At 38.9% G+C, this 24,697-nt stretch overlaps 1 protein-coding gene across 3 annotated transcripts in view; it reads right to left on the bottom strand.

Moving 5' to 3' along the window:
• LOC132155035 (zinc finger protein 271-like) overlaps nucleotides 1-24,697 on the bottom strand; it is an 84,633-nt gene that overhangs the window by 52,508 nt on the left and 7,428 nt on the right. For all 3 annotated transcript variants that reach the window (XM_059563837.1, XM_059563997.1, XM_059563915.1), the window contains exon 4: nucleotides 23,773-23,868. In XM_059563837.1, the coding sequence (XP_059419820.1) occupies nucleotides 23,773-23,868 (96 nt within the window). The remainder of the gene's footprint in view (nucleotides 1-23,772; nucleotides 23,869-24,697) is intronic.

The raw sequence follows: 24,697 nt of genomic DNA, 5'->3' as shown, positions 1-24,697 counted from the left end.
TGTAAATCACAATGATATTCATGATAGTTGACGCCTACTCGCATATGACTTTTACCAACCAAAAGTGTCTTAGAAAATGTAAATCAATATATTGTTTTCTGTAAGTGAGTAAACAAGATGATTTTCACATAATTTAGAAAGAAAGATTCTAGTCTACAAGCTCCAGTTCTCAAAAATCCCGGGAGCCAATGTTTTGTAAGTGTTTTATCGCCCTATTCAAGTGATTTAACATTTTTTAGTTTTTCACTAACCATGCGTAACATTTTTTTTCTCAAAAACACAATCATGTACATACATGCTGCTCACATATTATTATAGCCCAGTTTGTGCTGATTACAGTGAGATTAGACTTTAGCCATTTAGATATTTATAAGAAACTGAAAAAAGCACAAATGTCAGGGCATGACAAAACTTCTCCAGGCCCCAAAAAGACCCTTAGACTCCAGAGGGTTAATAATATTATCTGAATTCAGTTTTGATTCTGATTGTGAAGTTAAAACAAAAACTTGATTGGCTTTAAATAAAGAAAAGAACCAGAGAGATAAAAATTTCTAAATGTATGTGCTGATTTGTTATAAATAATCCCAGAAGTAACTGAGTGACGATTTAATCTGATTCTTTGTGCATAGAATGTTGAAATGACAAAGAATGATATGATAAGATCAGTTTTAATTCCTATATAATTGATGAAAGTCCTGACAAGGCATATTCAACTGAGTTATGGTTTGGTGAAAAGACTGTAGGCACAAACTGGCAGTAGCGTTTAGGAAAACTTAGAATCTTATGTTTTGCTTTAAAAGATAAGATTGCTTTGACTGCAATGAAGCAGTTGTTTTATCTAATGCTGGCTCCCACCATGACTCTGGCTTAAGCAGTGAAAATACCAGAGACATGTTCTGAGTGGAAAATTTCTAATTAGGGCCCGAGCACCTAAGTGCGAGGACCCTCTTGTATCTGCTTTGTTTATTATTATTATTATTATTATTATTATTATTATTAGGGCCCGAGCACCGATGGTGCGAGGACCCTCTTGGAATTGCTCCGTTTATTATTATTATTATTATTATTATTATTCTTCTCCCAGATGAATCGCATATTTGAGAGCCTAAACATGCTCGAACAGTCATAAAACTTTGCACACACCTCTGAACTGGCGAAAATTTACGTCTGATATGGGTTTCAGAAGTGGAAGTGGCAAAATGGCTCGACAGCGCCACCTATACACGTTCAACGGTGTGCGCCTCGAGCTACGTTTCACGTACATGTATGAAAATCGGTATACACATGTATCTCTCCAATACCTAAAAAAAAGTCTCTTAGAGCAAAATCCGAAACCCAACAGGAAGTCGGTTGTTTTTAATTTTATGAGCAAATTTTGTGTCGTTTTTGTCATTTCCATGCGTTGTATTTTAACTAACTCCTCCTAGAGATTCATTCAGATCAACACCAAAGTTGGTATGCCTAATCTAAAGGCCTTTGCGATGTTAAATTGCGAAGATTTTGAGTTTTCGTTAAAGGGCGTGTCCGTGGCGGCCTGGCGAATTTCGATGATTCGCCATGAAAAATGAAGTTGCTATAACTCAGACATACAATGTCCAATCTGACCCAAACTTCACATGTTCAATAAGACTCCTGACCTGAACATATTTACATGCCCATATTCAGTTATAGTCATAGCGCCACCTATAGGCAACAGGAAGTGACATATTTTACACTTCGACAGACTACTCCTAGACATTTTTTGACATCAATGTCTTTTTTATGGTCAGTCTAATCTAAAGGCCTGTGCAATGTTAAATTGTGAAGATCTTGAGTTTTCGTTAAGGGGCGTGTCCATGGTGCCGTGACAAAATTCAAAGTCTCGCCATGGGAATAAAAGATGTTATAACTCAGGCATAAAATGTCCGATCTTCCCCAAACTTCACATGTGTGATAAGAGTCCTGGCCTGAACACATCTGTAGGCCAATATTCCATCGCGTGTGGCAAAATGGCTCGATAGCGCCACCTATACACTTTCAACGGTGTGCGCCTCGAGCTACGTTTCATGTACATGTACGAAAATCAGTATACACATGTATCTCTCCAATACCTACAAAAAAGTCTCTTGGAGCAAAATCCGAAACCCAACAGGAAGTCGGTTATTTTTAATTTTATGAGCAAATTTTGTGTCATTTTTGTCATTTCCATGCGTTGTATTTTAACTCCTCCTCCTAGAGATTCATTCAGATCAACACCAAAGTTGGTATGCCTAATCTAAAGGCCAAGGATGTTAAATTGCGAAGATTTTGAGTTTTCGTTAAAGGGCGTTTCCATGGCGGCCTGGCAAATTTCGATGTTTCGCCATGAAAAAGGAAGTTGCTGTAACTCAGACATACAATGTCCAATCTGCCCCAAACTTCACATGTTAGATAAGACTCTTGGCCTGAACAGTTCTACATGCCAATATTCAGTTATAGTCATAGCGCCACCTATTTGCAACAGGAAGTGAAATATTTTACACTGCGACAAACTACTCCTAGAAATTTTATGACATCAATGTTATTTTTGTGGTCAGTCTAATCTAAAGACCTGTGTGATGTTTAGTTGTGAAGATCTTAAGTTTTCGTTAAAGAGCGTGTCCATGGCAAAAATGACAAAATTTGATGTCTCGCCACAGCAAGAGAAGTTGTTGTAACTCAGGCATAAAATGTTTGATCTTCCCCAGACTCCGCATGTTCGATAAGAGTCCTGGCCTGAACACATCTGAAGGCCAATATTCCACTATAATGATAGCGCCACCTGCTGGCAACAGGAAGATTGGAACATATATGGAATAAACATTGATATATTCCACTTATATTTATGAGTTTAAATGCATATTTCTCACCGTTCACCTATTTACTAAAGCCACTCGCTGCCGGTGAGCCCGGGTGCGAGGGCCCGTTCATCGCTGCTTGCAGCTTTAATTACTATATTTACTTTACTGTGTTGGCAAAAGAGTAATTTTACCTTTGGATTGCAAAAATATAGCCCCTCAGTATCATAAAAAAATAGTTTGCATATGAGATGATAAAGTTGTAAACAAGTAACAAACGGGGCTTTCGAAGTAACTTTGAAGACCGCTTGCTAACACGACCTGGAGTAACATACCTGGGTCAGATAACCCCTGACAGATTCAAAACCACTGTTGAGAATTAAGGGAATGAATAAATACAAGTTGATGTAAAAGTAATGTTAAGGATTGCACAGGACTTTGAGAAACCTCTGAGTTGCAAAAATAAAGTAAAACACAAATATAAAGATGTTTATTTGAAAATGTCATTTCTGACAAGTTTTAAGCTGGGCTAGAGTAAAATGATAGTACGATGAAATGATGTTAAAAATGCCTGGAAATGCATTGCTACCAGTCCTGAATCCCTCATTCAAATTCAGCTAAATGTTGTTATCTGAGCCTGTGTTTTACGTCATAAGTGTCCACAACTTGATGCAACTATGCCAGGGGATTACACCCTGAGGACGAGGAGCTTATTTATAAAGAGTTAATGGCAATGGGCTGTCAAGGACCATCTGAGACCATGTGATGACAGACATTATTAAAAATCCTTACGACTTCTTTTCTTCCTCTATAACACTCTCTGGAATAATTTTGCTCTATAACACTGTGGATTAATATGTTTAAGAGTGTTTATCTGATTTGGGTTTGTGAAATTAAAGATTGCTGTTCATTGTGTGTTAAAAACCCATGTCTAAATCCAACTGAGGGTCTAAAATTAATTATAGGATTGGGGAATCTGTCTGCTCTGGTTCAGTTTATAACAATTGAGTAGATAAATATCACTGCCAACGCCAGACATGAGAGAAGTGTTTAAGACCTTGATCAGGGAGCATTTCTAACTCACAAAAACATCAGAACTAGATTGACATTATACGAAGCATTGAGGATTCGCTTCTGAATGTGTCGTTAATTTAGTCTGAGTACAGTAATACGGTATGATAACTGACAAGATTTGCTTTAAAAATATATAATAATAATAATAAGGCAATGAGTATGATTAACCGTAATGTCATGTATGTTTAAACAGCATGTGAACTGTGATGATTAAAGGACTGGCGTATTAAGTAATAAACTAGGAACTGTTCTAGGAAATAATCATTATGATTATTTTTATTTTTAAAGATGGCTCAATATTGGTCTTACTTATCTGTGTTTTTTTTTTTTTGTTAGATCACCATTGTGTTTTTAGGCGCTCCTGTAATTAGAGTCAGAAAGAGCTTTATGTTAGTAATGTATCTCCAGCTCGTGCGTTCAGATCTGGGTTGCCAGGTTTTCACAACAAAGCCTGCAAAGTTGCTTCCCAAAACTAGTCAAAAACTAGCCCAATAGCATTTCCAGGGGGTTCTCCGATAAATATTGCGTCCCGGGATTAAAATACACATTTGTTGACATGGTTCCCTTGGTAAAATTCACATTTAAGGGGCTAAATATCACGTTATTGGGATCGGACAACCAGCGGACATGAAAAACAACCGCGGACTTGGCAACACTGGTTCTGGTGGATAGGAGGACATTCTTCAGAAAAATCAAAAGACACAAACCTTTTTGTTCCTCGGTATCTTCATGTTTGATGCTGAACACTTCTACAATCCTAATGTCTTCACTCTCCTCTTTAATAAACGACATGTCACGTGTATCTAAAGAGAGAAGAAAACGGAACTGATTGTTGGATTGTGAAAAACAGTTCGCTTTCACTGAAACACTTGAAATGTTTAAAACACAAACCTTTCTTCAGTCGAGTTACGAGCTCCAAGTCTGGTTTACGGCGCAGCCTTATGACGTCACACAGACGTTCCCAAATAAAAGTCCCGTTCACGCGCTCAAATCAAATACACACACGAATAATAAAACACATATCCGGGGTGTTCAGAGATTAATTCCTCCACTATATTTGTTTTAATAAACGTTGGCCAATGTTAAACTCCAGTAAGAGTTTGAAACAAACTGTTTACTTTTATTTGTTTATTTGTTTGTAAAGAGCTTGATTAGAACAAAGGATTGTCTTTTTACAGCCAGAAAAAGCACAGACACACACATACATGCACTCCTAAAATGCACTATAAGTCTATCAGTGCTTTCTGTGTGTGTGTTCACGGTGTGTGTGTGTGTGTGTTCACTACTGTGTGTGTTCACTGCTGTGTGTGTGTGTGTTCACGGTGTGTGTGTGTGTGTTCACTGCTGTGTGTGTTCACTGCTGTGTGTGTGTGTTCACTGCTGTGTGTGTGTGTGACTTTAAATACATATATTTCGCCGTTCGCCAATTTACTAAAGCCTCTCGCTGGCGGTGAGCCCGGGTGCGAGGGCCCGTTCATCGCTGCTTGCAGCTTTAATTAGGGCCCGAGCACCGATGGTGTGAGGACCCTCTTGGAATTGCTCCATTTATTATTATTATTATTATTATTATGATTCTTCTCCAGGATGAATCGCATTTTTGAGGGCCTAAACATACTCAAAAAGTCATGAAACTTTGCACACACCTCAGAACCGGCGAAAATGTACATCTGATATGGGTTTCAGAAGTGGGTGTGGCAAAATGGCTCGACAGCGCCACCTATACATGTTCAACGGTGTGCGCCTCGAGCTATGTTTCACGTACATGTATGAAAATCGGTACACACATGTAACTCTCCAATACCTACAAAAAAGTCTCTTAGAGCAAAATTCTAAACCCAACAAGGAAGTCGGTTATTTTTAATATTATGAGCAAATTTTTTGTCATTTTTGCCATTTCCATGAGTTGTATTTTAACGAACTCCTCCTAGAAACTTATTCAGATCAACACCAAATTTGGTATGCCTAATCTAAAGGCCTTTGCGATGTTAAATTGGGAAGATCTTGAGATTTCGTTAAAGGGAGTGTCCATGGCGGCCTGACAAATTTCGATGTTTCGCCATGAAAAAGGAAGTTGCTATAATTCAGACATACAATGTCCAATGTGCCCAAAACTTCACATGTTTAATAAGACTTCTGACCTGAACATATTTACATGCCCATATTCAGTTATAGTCATAGCGCCACCTATAGGCAACAGGAAGTGACATATTTTACACTTCGACAGACTACTCCTAGAAATTTTTTGACATCAATGTCTTTTTTATGGTCAGTATAATCTAAAGGCCTGTGCAATGTTAAATTGTGAAGATCTTGAGTTTTCGTTAAGGGGCGTGTCCATGGCGCCGTGACAAAATTCAAAGTCTCGCCATGGGAATAAAAGATGTTATAACTTAGGCATAAAATGTCCGATCTTCCCCAAACTTCACATGTGTGATAAAAGTCCTGGCCTGAACAGATCTGAAGGCCAATATTCCATCGGGTATGGCAAAATGGCTCGATAGCGCCACCTATACACTTTCAACGGAGTGCACCTCAAGCTATGTTTCACGTACATGTACAAAAATTGGTACACACATGTAACACACCAATACCTACAAAAAAGTCTCTTGGTACGAAATCCTAATCCCAACAGGAAGTCGGTTATTTTGAATTTTCCCTGCAAAATTGGTGTTGTTTTTGCCATTTTCAGGGGTTGTACTTTAACGAACTCCTCCTAGAGATTTATTCAGATGAACACCAAACTTGGTCAGTGTAATCTAAAGCCCTTTGCGATGTTAAATTGCGAAGGACTTGAGGTTTCGTTAAAGGGCGTGTCCATGGTGGCCTGACAAATTTCGATGTTTCGCCATGAAAAAGGAAGTTGCTGTAACTCAGACATACAATTTCCAATCTGCCCCAAACTTCACATGTTGGATAAGACTTCTGCCCTTAACAGATCTACATGCCCATATTCAGTTATAGTCATAGCGCCACCTGCTGGCAACAGGAAGTGACATGTTTTACACTGCGACAAACTACTCCTAGAAATCTTTTGATATTAATGTATTTTTTGTGGTCAGTCTAATCTAAAAGCCTGTGCAATGTTAAATTGCGGAGATCTTCAGTTTTTGTTAAAGGGCGTGTCCATGGCGCCATGACAAAATTTGATGTTGTTGTAACTCAGGCATAAAATGTTCGATCTTCCCCAGACTCCGCATGTTCGATAAGAGTCCTGGCCTGAACACATCTGAAGGCCAATTTTCCACTATAATGATAGCGCCACCTGCTGGCAACAGAAAGATTGGCACATATATGGAATAAACATTGATATATTCCACTTATATTTATGAGTTTAAATGCATATTTCTCACCGTTCACCTATTTACTAAAGCCACTCGCTGCCGGTGAGCCCGGGTGCGAGGGCCCGTTCATCGCTGCTTGCAGCTTTAATTAGGGCCCGAGCACCGATGGTGTGAGGACCCTCTTGGAATTGCTCCGTTAATTATTATTATTATTATTATTATTATTATTCTCTAAGATGAATCGCATTTTTGAGAGCCTAAACATGCTCGAAAAGTCATGAAACTTTGCACACACCTCAGAACTGGCGAAAATTTACGTCTGATATGGGTTTCAGAAGTGGGTGTGGCAAAATGGCTCGACAGCGCCACCTATACACGTTCAACGGTGTGCGCCTCGAGCTACGTTTCACGTACATGTATGAAAATTGGTATACACATGTATCTCTCCAATACCTACAAAAAAGTCTCTTGGAGCAAAATCCGAAACCCAACAGGAAGTCGGTTATTTTTAATTTTATGAGCAAATTTTGTGTCATTTTTGTCATTTCCATGCGTTGTATTTTAACGAACTCCTCCTAGAGATTAATTCAGATCAACACCAAAGTTGGTATGCCTAATCTAAAGGCCTTTGCGATGTTAAATTGCGAAGATTTTGAGTTTTCGTTAAAGGGCGTGTCCGTGGCGGTCTGGCGAATTTCGATGATTCGCCATGAAAAATGAAGTTGCTATAACTCAGACATACAATGTCCAATCTTCCCCAAACTTCACATGTGTGATAAAAGTCCTGGCCTGAACAGATCTGAAGGCCAATATTCCATCGGGTGTGGCAAAATGGCTCGATAGCGCCACCTATACACTTTCAACAGAGTGCACCTCGAGCTATGTTTCACGTACATGTACAAATATTGGTACACACATGTAACACACCAATACCTACAAAAAAGTCTCTTGGTACGAAATCCTAATCCCAACAGGAAGTCAGTTATTTTGAATTTTCCCTGCAAAATTGGTGTTGTTTTTGCCATTTTCAGGGGTTGTACTTTAACGAACTCCTCCTAGAGATTTATTCAGATGAACACCAAACTTGGTCAGTGTAATGTAAAGCACTTTGCGATGTTAAATTGCGAAGGACTTGAGGTTTCGTTAAAGGGCGTGTCCATGGCGGCCTGACAAATTTCAATGTTTCGCCATGAAAAAGGAAGTTGCTGTAACTCCGACATACAATGTCCAATCTGCCCCAAACTTCACATGTTGGATAAGACTCTTGACCTGAACAGATCTACATGCCAATATTCAGTTATAGTCATAGCGCCACCTATTGGCAACAGGAAGTGAAATATTTTACACTGCGACAAACTACTCCTAGAAATTTTATGACATCAATGTTATTTTTGTGGTCAGTCTAATCTAAAGACCTGTGTGATGTTTAGTTGTGAAGATCTTGAGTTTTCGTTAAAAGGCGTGTCCATGGCGCCGTGACGAAGTTTGATGTGTCGCCATGGGAATAAAAGATGTTATAACTCAGGCATAAAATGTCCGATCTTGCCCAAACTTCACATGTGTGATAAGGGTCCTGGCCTGAACAGATCTGAAGGCCAATATTCCATTGGGTGTGGCAAAATGGCTCGATAGCGCCACCTATACACTTTCAACTGAGTGCATATACACTTTCAATGGAGTGCGCCTCAAGCTATGTTTCACGTACATGTACAAAAATTGGTACACACATGTAACACACCAATATCTACGAAAAAGTTTCTTGGTACGAAATCCGAATCCAAACAGGAAGTCAGTTATTTAGAATGTTCTCTGCAAAATTGGTGTTGTTTTTGGCATTTTCAGGGGTTGTACTTTAACGAACTCCTCCTAGAGATTTATTCAGATCAACATCAAACTTGGTCAGTTAAATCTAAAGGCCTTTGCGATGTTAAATTGGGAAGATCTTGAGATTTCGTTAAGGGGAGTGTCCATGGTACCATGACAAAATTTGATGTCACGCCACAGGAAGAGAAGTTGTTGTAACTCAGGCATAAAATGTCCAATCTTCCCAAACTTTACATTTGTGATAAGAGTCCTAGCCTAAACACATCTGAAGGCCAATATTCCATTATAATGATAGCGCCACCTGCTGGCAACAGGAAGACTGGCACATATAAATGATTTTTACATATTCCACTTATATTTACGACTTTAAATACATATATTTCGCCGTTCGCCAATTTACTAAATCAACTCGGTGGCGGTGAGCCCGGGTGCGAGGGCCCGTTCATCGCTGCTTGCAGCTTTAATTATTCTTCTTCTTCTTCTCCCGAATGAATCGCATTTTTGAGGGCTTAAACGTGCTCAAAAAGTCATGAAACTTTGCACACGCGTCAAACCTGGTGAAAATGTTCGTCTGATATAGGATTCAGAAGAGGGTGTGGCAAAATGGCTCGACAGAGCCACCTATACTAAGAAAATCAACAGCCTTCCAGCTGTGTTTCACGTACATGCACCAAAATTGGCACACATATGTAACACACCAATACCTACAAAAAAGACTCTTGGAGCAAAATTCTAAACCCAACAGGAAGTCGGTTATTTTTAATATTATGAGCAAATTTTGTGTAATTTTGGTCATTTCCATGTGTTGTATTTTAACTCCTCCTCCTAGAGATTTCTTCAAATCAACACCAAATTTGGTATGCCTAATCTAAAGGCCTTTGCGATGTTAAATTGCGAAGATCTTGAGGTTTCGTTGAAGGGCGTGTCCGTGGCGGCCTGGCGAATTTCGATGATTCGCCATGAAAATTGAAGTTGCTATAACTCAGACATACAATGTCCAATCTGCCCCAAACTTCACATGTTTGATGAGACTCCGAACCTGAACAGATTGACATGCCCATATTCAGTTATAGTCATAGCGCCACCTATTGGCAACAGGAAGTGACATATTTTACACTGCGACTAACTACTCCTACAAATTTTATGACATCAATGTCTTTTTTGTGGTCAGTCTAATCTAAAGGCCTGTGCGATGTTAAGTTGTGAAGATCTTGAGTTTTCGTTAAAAGGCGTGTCCATGGCGGCCTGACAAATTTCGATGTTTCGCCATGAAAAAGGAAGTTGTTGTAACTTACAACATGTTGGATAAGACTTTTGACCTGAACAGATCTAAATGCCAATATTCAGTTATAGCCATAGCGCCACCTGCTGGCAACAGGAAGTGACATGTTTTACGTTGTAACAAACTACTCCTAGAAATTTAATGACATCACCATTTTATTTTGGTCAGTCTAATCTAAATGTCTTTGCAATGTTAAATTGTGGAGATCTTGAATTTTTGTTTAAGGGCGTGTCCATGGCGCTGTGACAAAATTTGATGTCTCGCCACAGCAAGAGAAGTTGTTGTAACTCAGGCATAAAATGTTCAAACTTCACATGATTGATAAGAGTCCTGGCCTGAACACATCTGAAGGCCAATATTCCATTATAATGATAGCGCCACCTGCTGGCAATATGAAGATTGGCACATATTAATGACTTTGACGTATTGCAAATATGTTTATGACATGAAATGCATATTTCTCACCGTTCATCTTTTTACTAAATCAACACGCTGGTGGTGAGCCCGGGTGCGAGGGCCCGTTCATCGCTGCTTGCAGCTTTAATTAGGGCCCGAGCACCGATGGTGTGAGGACCCTCTTGGAATTGCTCCGTTTATTATTATTAGGGCCCGAGCACCGATGGTGTGAGGACCCTCTTGGAATTGCTCCGTTTATTATTAGGGCCCGAGCACCGATGGTGTGAGGACCCTCTTGGAATTGCTCCGTTTATTATTATTATTATTATTATTATTATTCTCTAAGATGAATCGCATTTTTGAGAGCCTAAACATGCTCGAAAAGTCATGAAACTTTGCACACACCTCAGAACTGGCGAAAATTTACGTCTGATATGGGTTTCAGAAGTGGGTGTGGCAAAATGGCTCGACAGCGCCACCTATACACGTTCAACGGTGTGCGCCTCGAGCTACGTTTCACGTACATGTATGAAAATTGGTATACACATGTATCTCTCCAATACCTACAAAAAAGTCTCTTGGAGCAAAATCCGGAACCCAACAGGAAGTCAGTTATTTTTAATTTTATGAGCAAATTTTGTGTCATTTTTGTCATTTCCATGCGTTGTATTTTAACGAACTCCTCCTAGAGATTAATTCAGATCAACACCAAAGTTGGTATGCCTAATCTAAAGGCCTTTGCGATGTTAAATTGCGAAGATTTTGAGTTTTCGTTAAAGGGCGTGTCCGTGGCGGCCTGGCGAATTTCGATGATTCGCCATGAAAAATGAAGTTGCTATAACTCAGACATACAATGTCCAATCTGCCCCAAACTTCACATGTTTGATGAGACTCCGAACCTGAACATATTTACATGCCCATATTCAGTTATAGTCATAGCGCCACCTATAGGCAACAGGAAGTGACATATTTTACACTTCGACAGACTACTCCTAGAAATTTTTTGACATCAATGTCTTTTTTATGGTCAGTCTAATCTAAAGGCCTGTGCAATGTTAAATTGTGAAGATCTTGAGTTTTCGTTAAGGGGTGTGTCCATGGCGCCATGACAAAATTCAAAGTCTCGCCATGAAAAAGGAAGTTGCTGTAACTCAGACATACAATGTCCGATCTTCCCCAAACTTCACATGTGTGATAAAAGTCCCGGCCTGAACAGATCTGAAGGCCAATATTCAGTTATAGTCATAGCGCCACCTATTGGCAACAGGAAGTGAAATATTTTACACTGCGACAAACTACTCCTAGAAATGTTATGACATCAATGTTATTTTTGTGGTCAGTCTAATCTAAAGACCTGTGTGATGTTTAGTTGTGAAGATCTTGAGTTTTCGTTAAAAGGCGTGTCCATGGCGCCGTGACGAAGTTCGATGTGTCGCCATGGGAATAAAAGATGTTATAACTCAGGCATAAAATGTCCGATCTTGCCCAAACTTCACATCTGTGATAAGGGTTCTGGCCTGAACAGATCTGAAGGCCAATATTCCATTGGGTGTGGCAAAATGGCTCGATAGCGCCACCTATACACTTTCAACTGAGTGCATATACACTTTCAACGGAGTGCGCCTCAAGCTATGTTTCATGTACATGTACAAAAATCGGTACACACATGTAACACACGAATATCTACGAAAAAGTCTCTTGGTACGAAATCCGAATCCAAACAGGAAGTCAGTTATTTAGAATGTTCTCTGCAAAATTGGTGTTGTTTTTGGCATTTTCAGGGGTTGTACTTTAACGAACTCCTCCTAGAGATTTATTCAGATCAACATCAAACTTGGTCAGTTAAATCTAAAGGCCTTTGCGATGTTAAACTGGGAAGATCTTGAGATGTCGTTAAAGGGAGTGTCCATGGCAGCCTGACAAATTTCGATGTTTCGCCATGAAAAAGGAAGTTGCTGTAACTCAGACATACAATGTCCAATCTGCCCCAAACTTCACATGTTAGATAATACTTCTGCCCTTAACAGATCCACATGCCCATATTCACTTATACTCATAGCGCCACCTGCTGGCAACAGGAAGATTGGAACATATATGAAATAAACATTGATATATTCTACTTATATTTATGAGTTTAAATGCATATTTCTCACCGTTCACCTATTTACTAAAGCCACTCGCTGCCGGTGAGCCCGGGTGCGAGGGCCCGTTCATCGCTGCTTGCAGCTTTAATTACTATATTTACTTTACTGTGTTGGCAAAAGAGTAATTTTACCTTTGGATTGCAAAAATATAGCCCCTCAGTATCATAAAAAAATAGTTTGCATATGAGATGATAAAGTTGTAAACAAGTAACAAACGGGGCTTTCGAAGTAACTTTGAAGACCGCTTGCTAACACGACCTGGAGTAACATACCTGGGTCAGATAACCCCTGACAGATTCAAAACCACTGTTGAGAATTAAGGGAATGAATAAATACAAGTTGATGTAAAAGTAATGTTAAGGATTGCACAGGACTTTGAGAAACCTCTGAGTTGCAAAAATAAAGTAAAACACAAATATAAAGATGTTTATTTGAAAATGTCATTTCTGACAAGTTTTAAGCTGGGCTAGAGTAAAATGATAGTACGATGAAATGATGTTAAAAATGCCTGGAAATGCATTGCTACCAGTCCTGAATCCCTCATTCAAATTCAGCTAAATGTTGTTATCTGAGCCTGTGTTTTACGTCATAAGTGTCCACAACTTGATGCAACTATGCCAGGGGATTACACCCTGAGGACGAGGAGCTTATTTATAAAGAGTTAATGGCAATGGGCTGTCAAGGACCATCTGAGACCATGTGATGACAGACATTATTAAAAATCCTTACGACTTCTTTTCTTCCTCTATAACACTCTCTGGAATAATTTTGCTCTATAACACTGTGGATTAATATGTTTAAGAGTGTTTATCTGATTTGGGTTTGTGAAATTAAAGATTGCTGTTCATTGTGTGTTAAAAACCCATGTCTAAATCCAACTGAGGGTCTAAAATTAATTATAGGATTGGGGAATCTGTCTGCTCTGGTTCAGTTTATAACAATTGAGTAGATAAATATCACTGCCAACGCCAGACATGAGAGAAGTGTTTAAGACCTTGATCAGGGAGCATTTCTAACTCACAAAAACATCAGAACTAGATTGACATTATACGAAGCATTGAGGATTCGCTTCTGAATGTGTCGTTAATTTAGTCTGAGTACAGTAATACGGTATGATAACTGACAAGATTTGCTTTAAAAATATATAATAATAATAATAAGGCAATGAGTATGATTAACCGTAATGTCATGTATGTTTAAACAGCATGTGAACTGTGATGATTAAAGGACTGGCGTATTAAGTAATAAACTAGGAACTGTTCTAGGAAATAATCATTATGATTATTTTTATTTTTAAAGATGGCTCAATATTGGTCTTACTTATCTGTGTTTTTTTTTTTTTGTTAGATCACCATTGTGTTTTTAGGCGCTCCTGTAATTAGAGTCAGAAAGAGCTTTATGTTAGTAATGTATCTCCAGCTCGTGCGTTCAGATCTGGGTTGCCAGGTTTTCACAACAAAGCCTGCAAAGTTGCTTCCCAAAACTAGTCAAAAACTAGCCCAATAGCATTTCCAGGGGGTTCTCCGATAAATATTGCGTCCCGGGATTAAAATACACATTTGTTGACATGGTTCCCTTGGTAAAATTCACATTTAAGGGGCTAAATATCACGTTATTGGGATCGGACAACCAGCGGACATGAAAAACAACCGCGGACTTGGCAACACTGGTTCTGGTGGATAGGAGGACATTCTTCAGAAAAATCAAAAGACACAAACCTTTTTGTTCCTCGGTATCTTCATGTTTGATGCTGAACACTTCTGCAATCCTAATGTCTTCACTCTCCTCTTTAATAAACGACATCTTTATGTCACGTGTATCTAAAGAGAGAAGAAAACGGAACTGATTGTTGGATTGTGAAAAACAGTTCGCTTTCACTGAAACACTTGAAATGTTTAAAACACAAACCTTTCTTCAGTCGAGTTACGAGCTCCAAGTCTGGTTTACGGCGCAGCCTTATGACGTCACACAGACGTTCCCAAATAAAAGTCCCGTTCACGCGCTCAAATCAAATACACACACGAATAATAAAACACATATCCGGGGTGTTCAGAGATTAATTCCTCCACTATATTTGTTTTAATAAACGTTGGCCAATGTTAAACTCCAGTAAGAGTTTGAAACAAACTGTTTACTTTTATTTGTTTATTTGTTTGTAAAGAGCTTGATTAGAACAAAGGATTGTCTTTTTACAGCCAGAAAAAGCACAGACACACACATACATGCACTCCTAAAATGCACTATAAGTCTATCAGTGCTTTCTGTGTGTGTGTTCACGGTGTGTGTGTGTGTGTGTTCACTACTGTGTGTGTTCACTGCTGTGTGTGTGTGTGTTCACGGTGTGTGTGTGTGTGTGTGTTCACTGCTGTGTGTGTTCACTGCTGTGTGTGTGTGTGTGTGTGTTCACTGCTGTGTGTGTTCACTGCTGTGTGTGTGTGTGTTCACGGTGTGTGTGTGTGTGTGTGTGTGTTCACTGCTGTGTGTGTTCCCGGTGTGTGTGTGTGTGTGTGTGTTCACTGCTGTGTGTGTTCCCGGTGTGTGTGTGTGTGTGTTCACTGCTGTGTGTGTGTGTGTGTTCACTGCTGTGTGTGTGTGTGTGTGTGTGTGTGTTCACTGCTGTGTGTGTGTGTGTGTGTGTGTGTGTGTTCACTGCTGTGTGTGTGTGTGTGTGTGTGTGTGTTCACTGCTGTGTGTGTGTGTGTGTTCACTGCTGTGTGTGTGTGTGTGTGTGTGTGTGTGTTCACTGCTGTGTGTGTGTGTGTGTTCACTGCTGTGTGTGTGTGTGCGTGTGTGTGTGTTCACTGCTGTGTGTGTGTGTGTGTGTGTGTGTGTGTTCACTGCTGTGTGTGTGTGTGTGTTCACTGCTGTGTGTGTGTGTGTGTGTGTGTGTGTTCACTGCTGTGTGTGTGTGTGTGTTCACTGCTGTGTGTGTGTGTGTGTGTGTGTGTGTTCACTGCTGTGTGTGTGTGTGTGTGTGTGTGTGTTCACTGCTGTGTGTGTGTGTGTGTTCACTGCTGTGTGTGTGTGTGCGTGTGTGTGTGTTCACTGCTGTGTGTGTGTGTGTGTGTGTGTGTGTTCACTGCTGTGTGTGTGTGTGTGTTCACTGCTGTGTGTGTGTGTGTGTGTGTGTGTGTGTTCACTGCTGTGTGTGTGTGTGTGTTCACTGCTGTGTGTGTGTGTGTGTGTGTGTGTGTTCACTGCTGTGTGTGTGTGTTCACTGCTGTGTGTGTGTGTGTGTGTGTGTGTGTGTGTGTTCACTGCTGTGTGTGTGTGTGTGTGTGCGTGTGTGTGTTTAACATAAACCCCACAGAAACAGTCTAATAACACTCGAGCTGCAGTAAGATACTGTGCTGATCTGAAATAAACAATGTCAAGATATGATGCAGTCCATTACACTGTACATGAAGATTTAATATGGTGTTTATTGTGTGTTATAAATAATCATACTCTTAAACTAATAACCACAAATACTCAAGTATTATGATGTATTAAAATTATTATTATTCATGAGTTGATATAATTTTTTTTTTTTTTATAATGCATAATACATTCATTATAATGCCTTGAGAATACCCTTATAACGTACTATAAATACAGAAAATATTTAATCGGAGTCAATAATGTGTTGCATCAAGAAAATATCAAAGACTGGGTATTTCCCAACCTAAACAAACTTAAGGATATTTATGTTAACTTCAATGTGTAATGTACCTTTAATGTTGAGAGCATAGTTTGAAAATATGTCTGTTTTCATTAATATTCTTATTCAGAGGACATTTGCGCAGAAATGGACAACGAGGAACTGCAGAAATGGGCTTCACAACAAGAGAGACTCAAAGTCCAAAAACTGACAGAGATTGTCATAGTCGAATAAACACAAATAAATCATAAGAACTGAAGGAGCATCAAGACAAAAACACAAGATTAAGACATCAGATAGTCTAACGGTTTGATAGACAGGAGATTTGATAATGATAATGAATCGTTGTTATTAATGGAGAGACACGTGAGGAAAAAATAAACAATTAGTTGTGAGACTATTATCATAAATTGCATACCATTCATTTGTACTTAAGTCACCACTTATAAGCTACTACTAAATATTGTAGAAGCTTAATTTTCTGTTAAGTTGCTTTGTAATGATTTGTATTGCTTTTTTTGGTGATGGTCCTTCATCTAGCAAGAAATGTCTTTTAGACAATATGAGAGAGACAATCAGAGGCGTTCACACAGGATATATTCAACTTAATAACTTCTTAAGTTGAATTTAACCACATCAACTCTGGGGACCCACCGGTGGGTCCAATATTGCATATGCCTAATTCTCAAAAAATCAAAATAACAGCTCAAGTGGTTAATACCTTTTACTACCTTTTTTAATACCTTCAAAATATTTTTTAATACTTGAAGCTGCAACAGTGTTGGCGTAAATTAAATATCTTTCCAAATGGAGGAATATATTGCATCACAATGTGACGAGGTCATTATAACTTAACATCAACACTGGACTCAAATACTGTCACAGAGACTACAGAGAATAGAAACAAAGCCAGAAGAGGAAGGAGACATCTTCTTCGTACATCATCAGTCGAATGGTTTTACAGAGGGAAATCTCTTTTTATCACTTCATAATTCAGAAAAACGATATATTTTCACAATAGATAAAGAAAAAAAAATAGATAAAGTGCTATAAAATAAATACTTAAGTGTCTTTTGGATGTTTTCTTTCCATTAGTCTGAATAAACACTTTATGAAAAGCCAAAAAGCCCAAAATCTAAAGATGTCAGGTGCGTAAGCATTACAGCAAGTCCATAACACCAAATATTAATGTGCGATTTATTTCAATATTCACGCGTTGTTTCTCCAAAAACGGCTGATAAACAGGATTTAAGTCCTGACGTCCTCTACACGTATGAAATCAATTTCCTGTTCTGTAAAAGATGAAACCCCCTAACGTTTTCCTGAGATGTTGGTTTAATGCAATTCAATTAGAAAAGTAGTTCAAATTAATTACGATTACAATATATGATCATATTTCCATAAATATGAACATGATACATTTCAAAAGTGATCACTAAAAAAACCTTAACACCTCTTTTAAACCTCCAAACATGTGGTGTCCCTCTAAAGCCCTGAATGTGCTTGTGACGTGTACGGGGTTTAGAGAAATCTAATATAATTTCCTCTACAGTGGACCCTATTACTAATGGAAATTATAACGGTATTTTTTCTTTTTCAGTTCGAGTTGTTGAACGAAGAAAAGCCCTTCTTCTGTCAAGGAACAGAAAGATGGAGAACAAGAAGGCTTTTTTTAATAAACAATTGAACATTATAAACGTTTAAATAACAAAACTCTGTTCTTTACACTAAAACAGATACATTATTGCACATAATGTTCATTTTCCAAACTGAACTATTTAGATTTGTAAGAAAGCTCAGACACTTTGATCTCCTGAGAATAGACACACAGTGTATTAACACACACACATCTGTTCCCACATCAGGAAACACCTCTCTCTCACACACACACACAACAGTTCCTCCTCATCCCATTCCAATAGTAGAGTATACGGTAGAGTATGAACGCTGTTCATTATGGAGTCACGGGGATGGGGATATGCTTAGTGATGATAAGCAGATGAGGTTATGCACAGCGTCTGAGTTAATGCAAATTACAACAGTCAGTTCCTGTCTCCTCTCGGGGGACGTTTGTCTTGGTCGGAGGAATTTAAACGATTGGAGCAAGAGTACATGGGTAACTAGTCATAACCTCTGGCTACTGGTTAAACTGGAGAGTTAGTGATCGTGGGGCACACGTAGAGGAACGGCCAGATTCCTAATGAACGAGTAAAATAAAGAGGTAAAGTAGAATAATCCAATATCAGAACAATAACAATAGGAGATCGACAAACAACCAATTTGCCTTTCCACCTAAATTCGAGGTCATGCTAAAAATGGAGTCAGATTAGATAATTAAATGGAGTCGGATCAAATATTAAAAAGGAGTAGCTAAGATTAGAACTGGGTTTGAGTTTGACCTAAACTGAATAACTCTACGCACTGAAAGACCTTCATTTCCTTGGGCCTTACACATTTAATGCCATTATTTACAAACTGAGGTAGCTGTGGGGTAAAGGGTCACAGATTCTCCAGAAGTGTCCTGGGAGGGTCATCTTGGGGAGGACCAGGATGATATTGGGACTGGGCTTGAGATGCAGTGGGGGGGGGGGGGTGGCTTCCTCTTATAGGCCTGGGGTGTTCATCTGTGCCAGCTGTCTGTCCTCCAGTTCAGAGAGAAATGTCAAAAACTGAGCTTGGGCCTGGGCCTGGGCCTCACGTGACAGTCTGTTTAGTCTAGGCACCAAACTCAAAGCAAAAGAGTACATCTCTTGGGTGCTCTGTCCAGTCTCTGGCAGAATATGTGGAGTGGGACGAGCTGGGCAGTGGGGTGTGGATGGGGTTGGGGGGTTACACCTCTGTGATGCTGGAGGAGTAGCCGTGCGCTCCACATCCTCCTCTACTGAGCTCAGATCAGTGGAGTCCTGCGTTTCTTCCAGTGCTTGTACTGGATCCAGTGCACATCTCGAGCTAAAACAGTAACAGTGGCCCTTGTGATAATTCAGTTACACTTAACTTTATAATGTAAACCATTTCATGTTTTGTCTTAAGACGTTATTAAGTATCTCTATAACCAAGACAAGGAGATTAAAGTAGATACTGACCTTCTTGGACTCAAATGAGGCAGAAGAAATGACATTTCAACCTCGTATTTCCATTCCTGGACTGTCCCACCTGCAGAGCCACTGGGAGGATGCTTTTGGTGGTGATGTTTTACAAAAGCATCTCTCTGCTCCTTCCACCTTCTTCTGCTATCATCATCTATGGGGAGGAAATATCATCTCATCAATACTACTAACACTCTGTTGTAATGTTATTACTATATTATAATCACTCACATTGACAATGACAGATTTTCACATTGACAATGACAGATTTTCAGATTTTCAGAAAGATGATTATCTTTCTGACACAGATAGCTTGCAGCAGGAGAAAGCCTATCAATACGGTTAGGGGCTAATTACTGTGTGCTCATCTGTGCCACTGAAAGAAGGATCCTCCACCAACTGAGGACCAGTGGAAAGGAAAGGTATTGAAGGGATTTATAAAAGGCAAGGGCAAGCGGGGGACAGCAGTGAAGTGTGTGCTGGTGACAAATAATAATGGAGGGAGGGATGATAACAGACCTGAAAACATTACTTGGTTATAGACTTTTGTTTAATACACCCTGCACCTTGTTGGTATTTCTCCACCTCTTCAGTTAACCTGCCGTCATCCGTGGTTACAAACGGGAAGTGTAGCCTACTTGAAAGTGTCAAGGCACGTGATTTGGATCACCCTTGTTCACATTTGAGGAGAGACTTGTGGAAGGCTATAGATAAAAAGACACCGTCAACAGTATTGAAGGCAAAACAGACTATGTTTGAAAGGTGCAATATTTGAATATAGATAATTATTCATTTACTTTTTAAATTACATTTATCTGAATTTATGTCAAAAGTACATATGGCAATGTTTTTGCAATAGCTCCAAGTCTCACGCGCAGTGTAGGCTATACGTCACTGTCCGAATCCTTTCACTTATTTATTTGTTCACTCCTTCCTGATATTGAGAATGAGGAGTTGTCGTCACAGCACAGAGCCCCCCCCTCGATATCACAGTCTCCACCATGTTGGCAGGACACCGGCGGCGAAACAGGATTGTTTACGTGTGTTGTTAAGTCGGTAGTAGAGGAGGTTCTCACAATTCCGCACTGTTTTACCATGCCTGGAAGTTACTGCTGCGTTAAAAACTGCTCCAGTACCTCACACGATACATATGATATGGAAAACATAGGAACAATGGAATACAGTTGTGCTTGTCTCTGTGCCGCTGCAGGGAGCTCGTATGGGTCGATATTTTGGATGCCTGAGAGCTTCTCCAAACACCGCTGTTTTGCGCTTGGTGTGAGCTTGTTCCTGTAAGGTCCCCTTTCTTTCGACTTATCTTTCTGAATTGCTTTACTTTCTTCATTTCTTTCTCGTATTCGTAGATCCGTCTCTGTTTCATAATAAATGTACTAAAATGAAAGAGCTCTGGAATGGTTAGTCACGCCTCTGTGAAGTTCTGAAGGCATCGCCCCTGGCAACCGATAGCATCTCCTCCCATCATGGCCGACCGGCTCAGACCCCTCCCAAATCATCCCAAATCGGCACATGACTCCTCCCTCTCAATAGTGAACTCAACTGCCATACACTATATAGGGATTAGTGAATGAGTGAATGAGTGAGCTATTTCAGACACAGCACAGGAGTCAGCAGTGTTTGGTTTGAGGCGTGGGCAAACGTAAAGAAAACGCCGTGGTGTGTGTCCACTGCAAGATAGAGCTGGCATACCACAACTAGGGCCGTATGAAAAAAGTAGGTCATTGCACTTACATCAAATATTATGTAATATAATATTACGTATGATTCCCGCAATGCAGAAAACATGGAGGGAATCGCAGAATCCAGTCATAAAAACAGAATTTACAGTTTAACGTGGAATGGCACAGAAATTTGCCAAATGTTGAATGAATTAATCAAAAGTAGGTCATTGCACTTACATCAAATCATGACATGGACTAATATCTGTAAATATTAAGCTGGAAAAGTCTGTTTAAATATGAACCCTGCATGTTCTGCGTGTCTGTGTTAATGAATGGATCAGAAGCGCGTCTTCCTTTATTAACACACACTGAAGCGCGCGTGACGCTCCGGTGATTTCAGCGTCTGCTATCTCTCTAAATAAGACATGAACACATGAACAACATCTCCAGAACTGCACTGACAGTCACTTGATGAGGATTTGACCGTTTGATTTGAGTAAAACTAGCGTCACATCACACAGAACTGTAAAGGTTCGTCAACCCGTCAAAATAAAAGTCTGGTTTAGTTTCGTTATCGCAGTTTAGTACCAAAAAGTTAGGTTTGCTTAATTTTCAATAATTAAAAGATAAATTAAATTAAATGTTTTATGTGTTTAATGTTTAATGTCCATCTCAGAAAACCCCAACTGAATGGCAGTTAAATGCACTTAATTCATCTGTCAACTTTATTGTCATTGTTCACAGTACAAGTACAGACAGAGAAACAATGGGTAATAATTAAATGTTTATTTTTGATGTATGCATTGCATTCTATGCATTTAAAAAATAAAAAAAATAAAAATTTGCATAATGAGCTGCATAATGAGCCTTTCAGTCATCTGCGTCACTGAGAGGGAAGAGTTACAAGAAAGAATGTGAGGACAAAATAAATCTATATAATTTTATGTTTGTAGTTTATTTAGAATATATTTAATTATCCCACAACATAATTTAATATCCACTTCGGGGAGCAGTTAAACAGTTTATTAGGAACAATCAAAGCTGACTTTCAAACTAATTATTTGCATCATTACTCCAGTCACACAATCCTTCAGAAACCCTTTTAACAATCTTATTTTCTACAAAAACATTTATTGTTGTTATTATTATAATTATTATTAATGTTGAAAGAGAAAAGAGGTTTTTTAGGGGGGAAAGAACAGCATTGTTTGTTACATTTGTTACAGTTATCTAATTTGTTACATTTATATTATTTACATCAATCTTTTGAACGGTATAGTATTGTATATTGTGATTGAAAGTTCATAATGTTTCACTTGATTATACATTTAGACAGGAATTATAGTTTGGAAAAAGTCTAACTAGTAAAATTTTCACACGTTATGTGAAAACTAGAACATAAATAAATAAAGCGCGGGGGCGTGGTCACATTAGAAGATAATGAAGGGAGACGTGAAAAACGGAAATCGCGTTGTTTTCATATGAAATCCTGCTTTTTAAGAACGTTTCAGTAAACCATTTCTTCTTTCCCCTTGTAGAGTCATCAAGGATCAGCTTGTTCTTGAAACACTGGTAAGAAACTGATTAAAACAGCTCAACTGTGGGCTCTGAAAACACTGCTTGTGAATAATTTGTTAATATTGTAAACTTTAATCTGAATACATTAAATAAGTGTTTAATGAATAGTGTTGTCCACTTTGTTTTCAACCTCACGGTTACTGAACTGTAAAGTGAAAATATTGTGTGAGGAAATATTTTGCATTCAGTTTTCAGTTAAATATATTTCATAATATCAAAGTTGATATTTTATGAGGATTTATCTGTGGTGTTTTTTTGTTTGTTTATACAGGACGGTACAGAAAGTGCACAAGTGGGAGAGAGTAATTTGATTTTTGCCTTTATAATGTACAGTGTTCATCTAAATGCAAACTAGGTGATTTCAATGGTGAATCAACGTCACAATATCAACGTTGATCCGATTTGCAAAATTGAAAGGTAATTCCACGTTGATTCAACCCTGGTACCTAGGTTTGGGAACCGAAACCAATATGGCACCGGTATGCACCAAACCCAATCAGAACACAGATTTCGGTTCCCCATTTCGGTGCCTCTTAAATGCCCGAGCGATCTAAATAAATAATTGTCCTGGTTCTCCGAAATGTACCCAAGAAGCATGAAAATCTATCCCTTAACACATATGAATGCATTCTTTAATTACACGTATTTAAATATACTAATTATATGTACTTTATACATACACTACTGTGCAAAAGTCTTAGTCTTAGCAAGTCTGTTGTCAGACTGCTTGTGCATTCAACAATCTCAGATTATTATTAAAATTACTGGCAAAATGAATGTTTGCCAGAAGTATCGATTCAGGCACTGTTTAGGCACCGGTACCATTTTAAAAGTATCGAAATGGCACCGGTATCGGATAAAACCCAATCGATACCCAACACTAATGGTACCTGACGTTGTTTCAACGTTGAGATGCCAGCTTGGTAGTAACAGTATACGTGTCTTATTGGCTTTAATTGAGGATATTCTTCAGAAATATCAAAAGACACAAACCTGTTTGTTCCTCGGTATCTTCATGTTTGATGTTGAACGCTTCTGCAATCCTAATGTCTTCACTCTCCTCTTTAATAAACGACATGTCACGTGTATCTAAAGAGAGAAGAAAACGGAACTGATTGTTGGATTGTGAAAAACCATTCGCTTTCACTGAAACACTTGAAATGTTTAACACAAACCAGATTCTTGGCAATACACAGCACTAATGTATGTATGTATATATATATATGCATGGCGTTTCTGCTGCGTGTCAGTTGCGTGACGGCTGCTTCGCGTTTTCTGTGTCTTTACACACCAGGATCGTGCCTGACGCGGTGCTGGCACGCTGCTGCTGCTGTAGGTGACAGCGGGAGGCCGCCGACAGACCAGGATCTTGTCTTCACCACAACAATATCTATACTTCATGTTGAGCATAAATATAAAGCCTACTGATAAAGGACACCGTCAACAGTATTGACGGCAAAATAGACTATGTTTGACAGGTTCAATACGCCAGTGTGTCACCGCCTAAGGTTTTCAAAAGGCATCACGCGAGTGTGAACATCACTACAACTAGGAGAAAAAAGATTGTAATTCAAACGCAGCTCCCGTCGGCATTTAAACAGACCTTTGCTCTTAATTCCGATCGGTCCAACTCAATAACGAACTCTGAGCAGGTCTAAAAACTGAAACTGTTCATGCTGCACTTCACACTTTGGAAAAGTTATATATATATATTAAATATGAGCAGGCATACAAGCTGGGATTGGTAATGATGCACTGTAATCATAGTTATTTATTTATATTTTTAATTATATTTTATTATATGATATTGGTTTGAGACTGAGTATTTTATTTAGTGGAGAACTTTGCAGCAGTATTTTATTTCTTATTCTTTTTTTATTTTATCTATATATTATTAAGAATTATTTAAAAAAAAGAG

The sequence above is a fragment of the Carassius carassius genome, chromosome 1, assembly GCF_963082965.1.
Source record: "Carassius carassius chromosome 1, fCarCar2.1, whole genome shotgun sequence".
Classification (NCBI taxonomy): Eukaryota; Metazoa; Chordata; class Actinopteri; order Cypriniformes; family Cyprinidae; genus Carassius; species Carassius carassius.
This window is presented reverse-complemented; position numbering and strand designations above follow the sequence as displayed.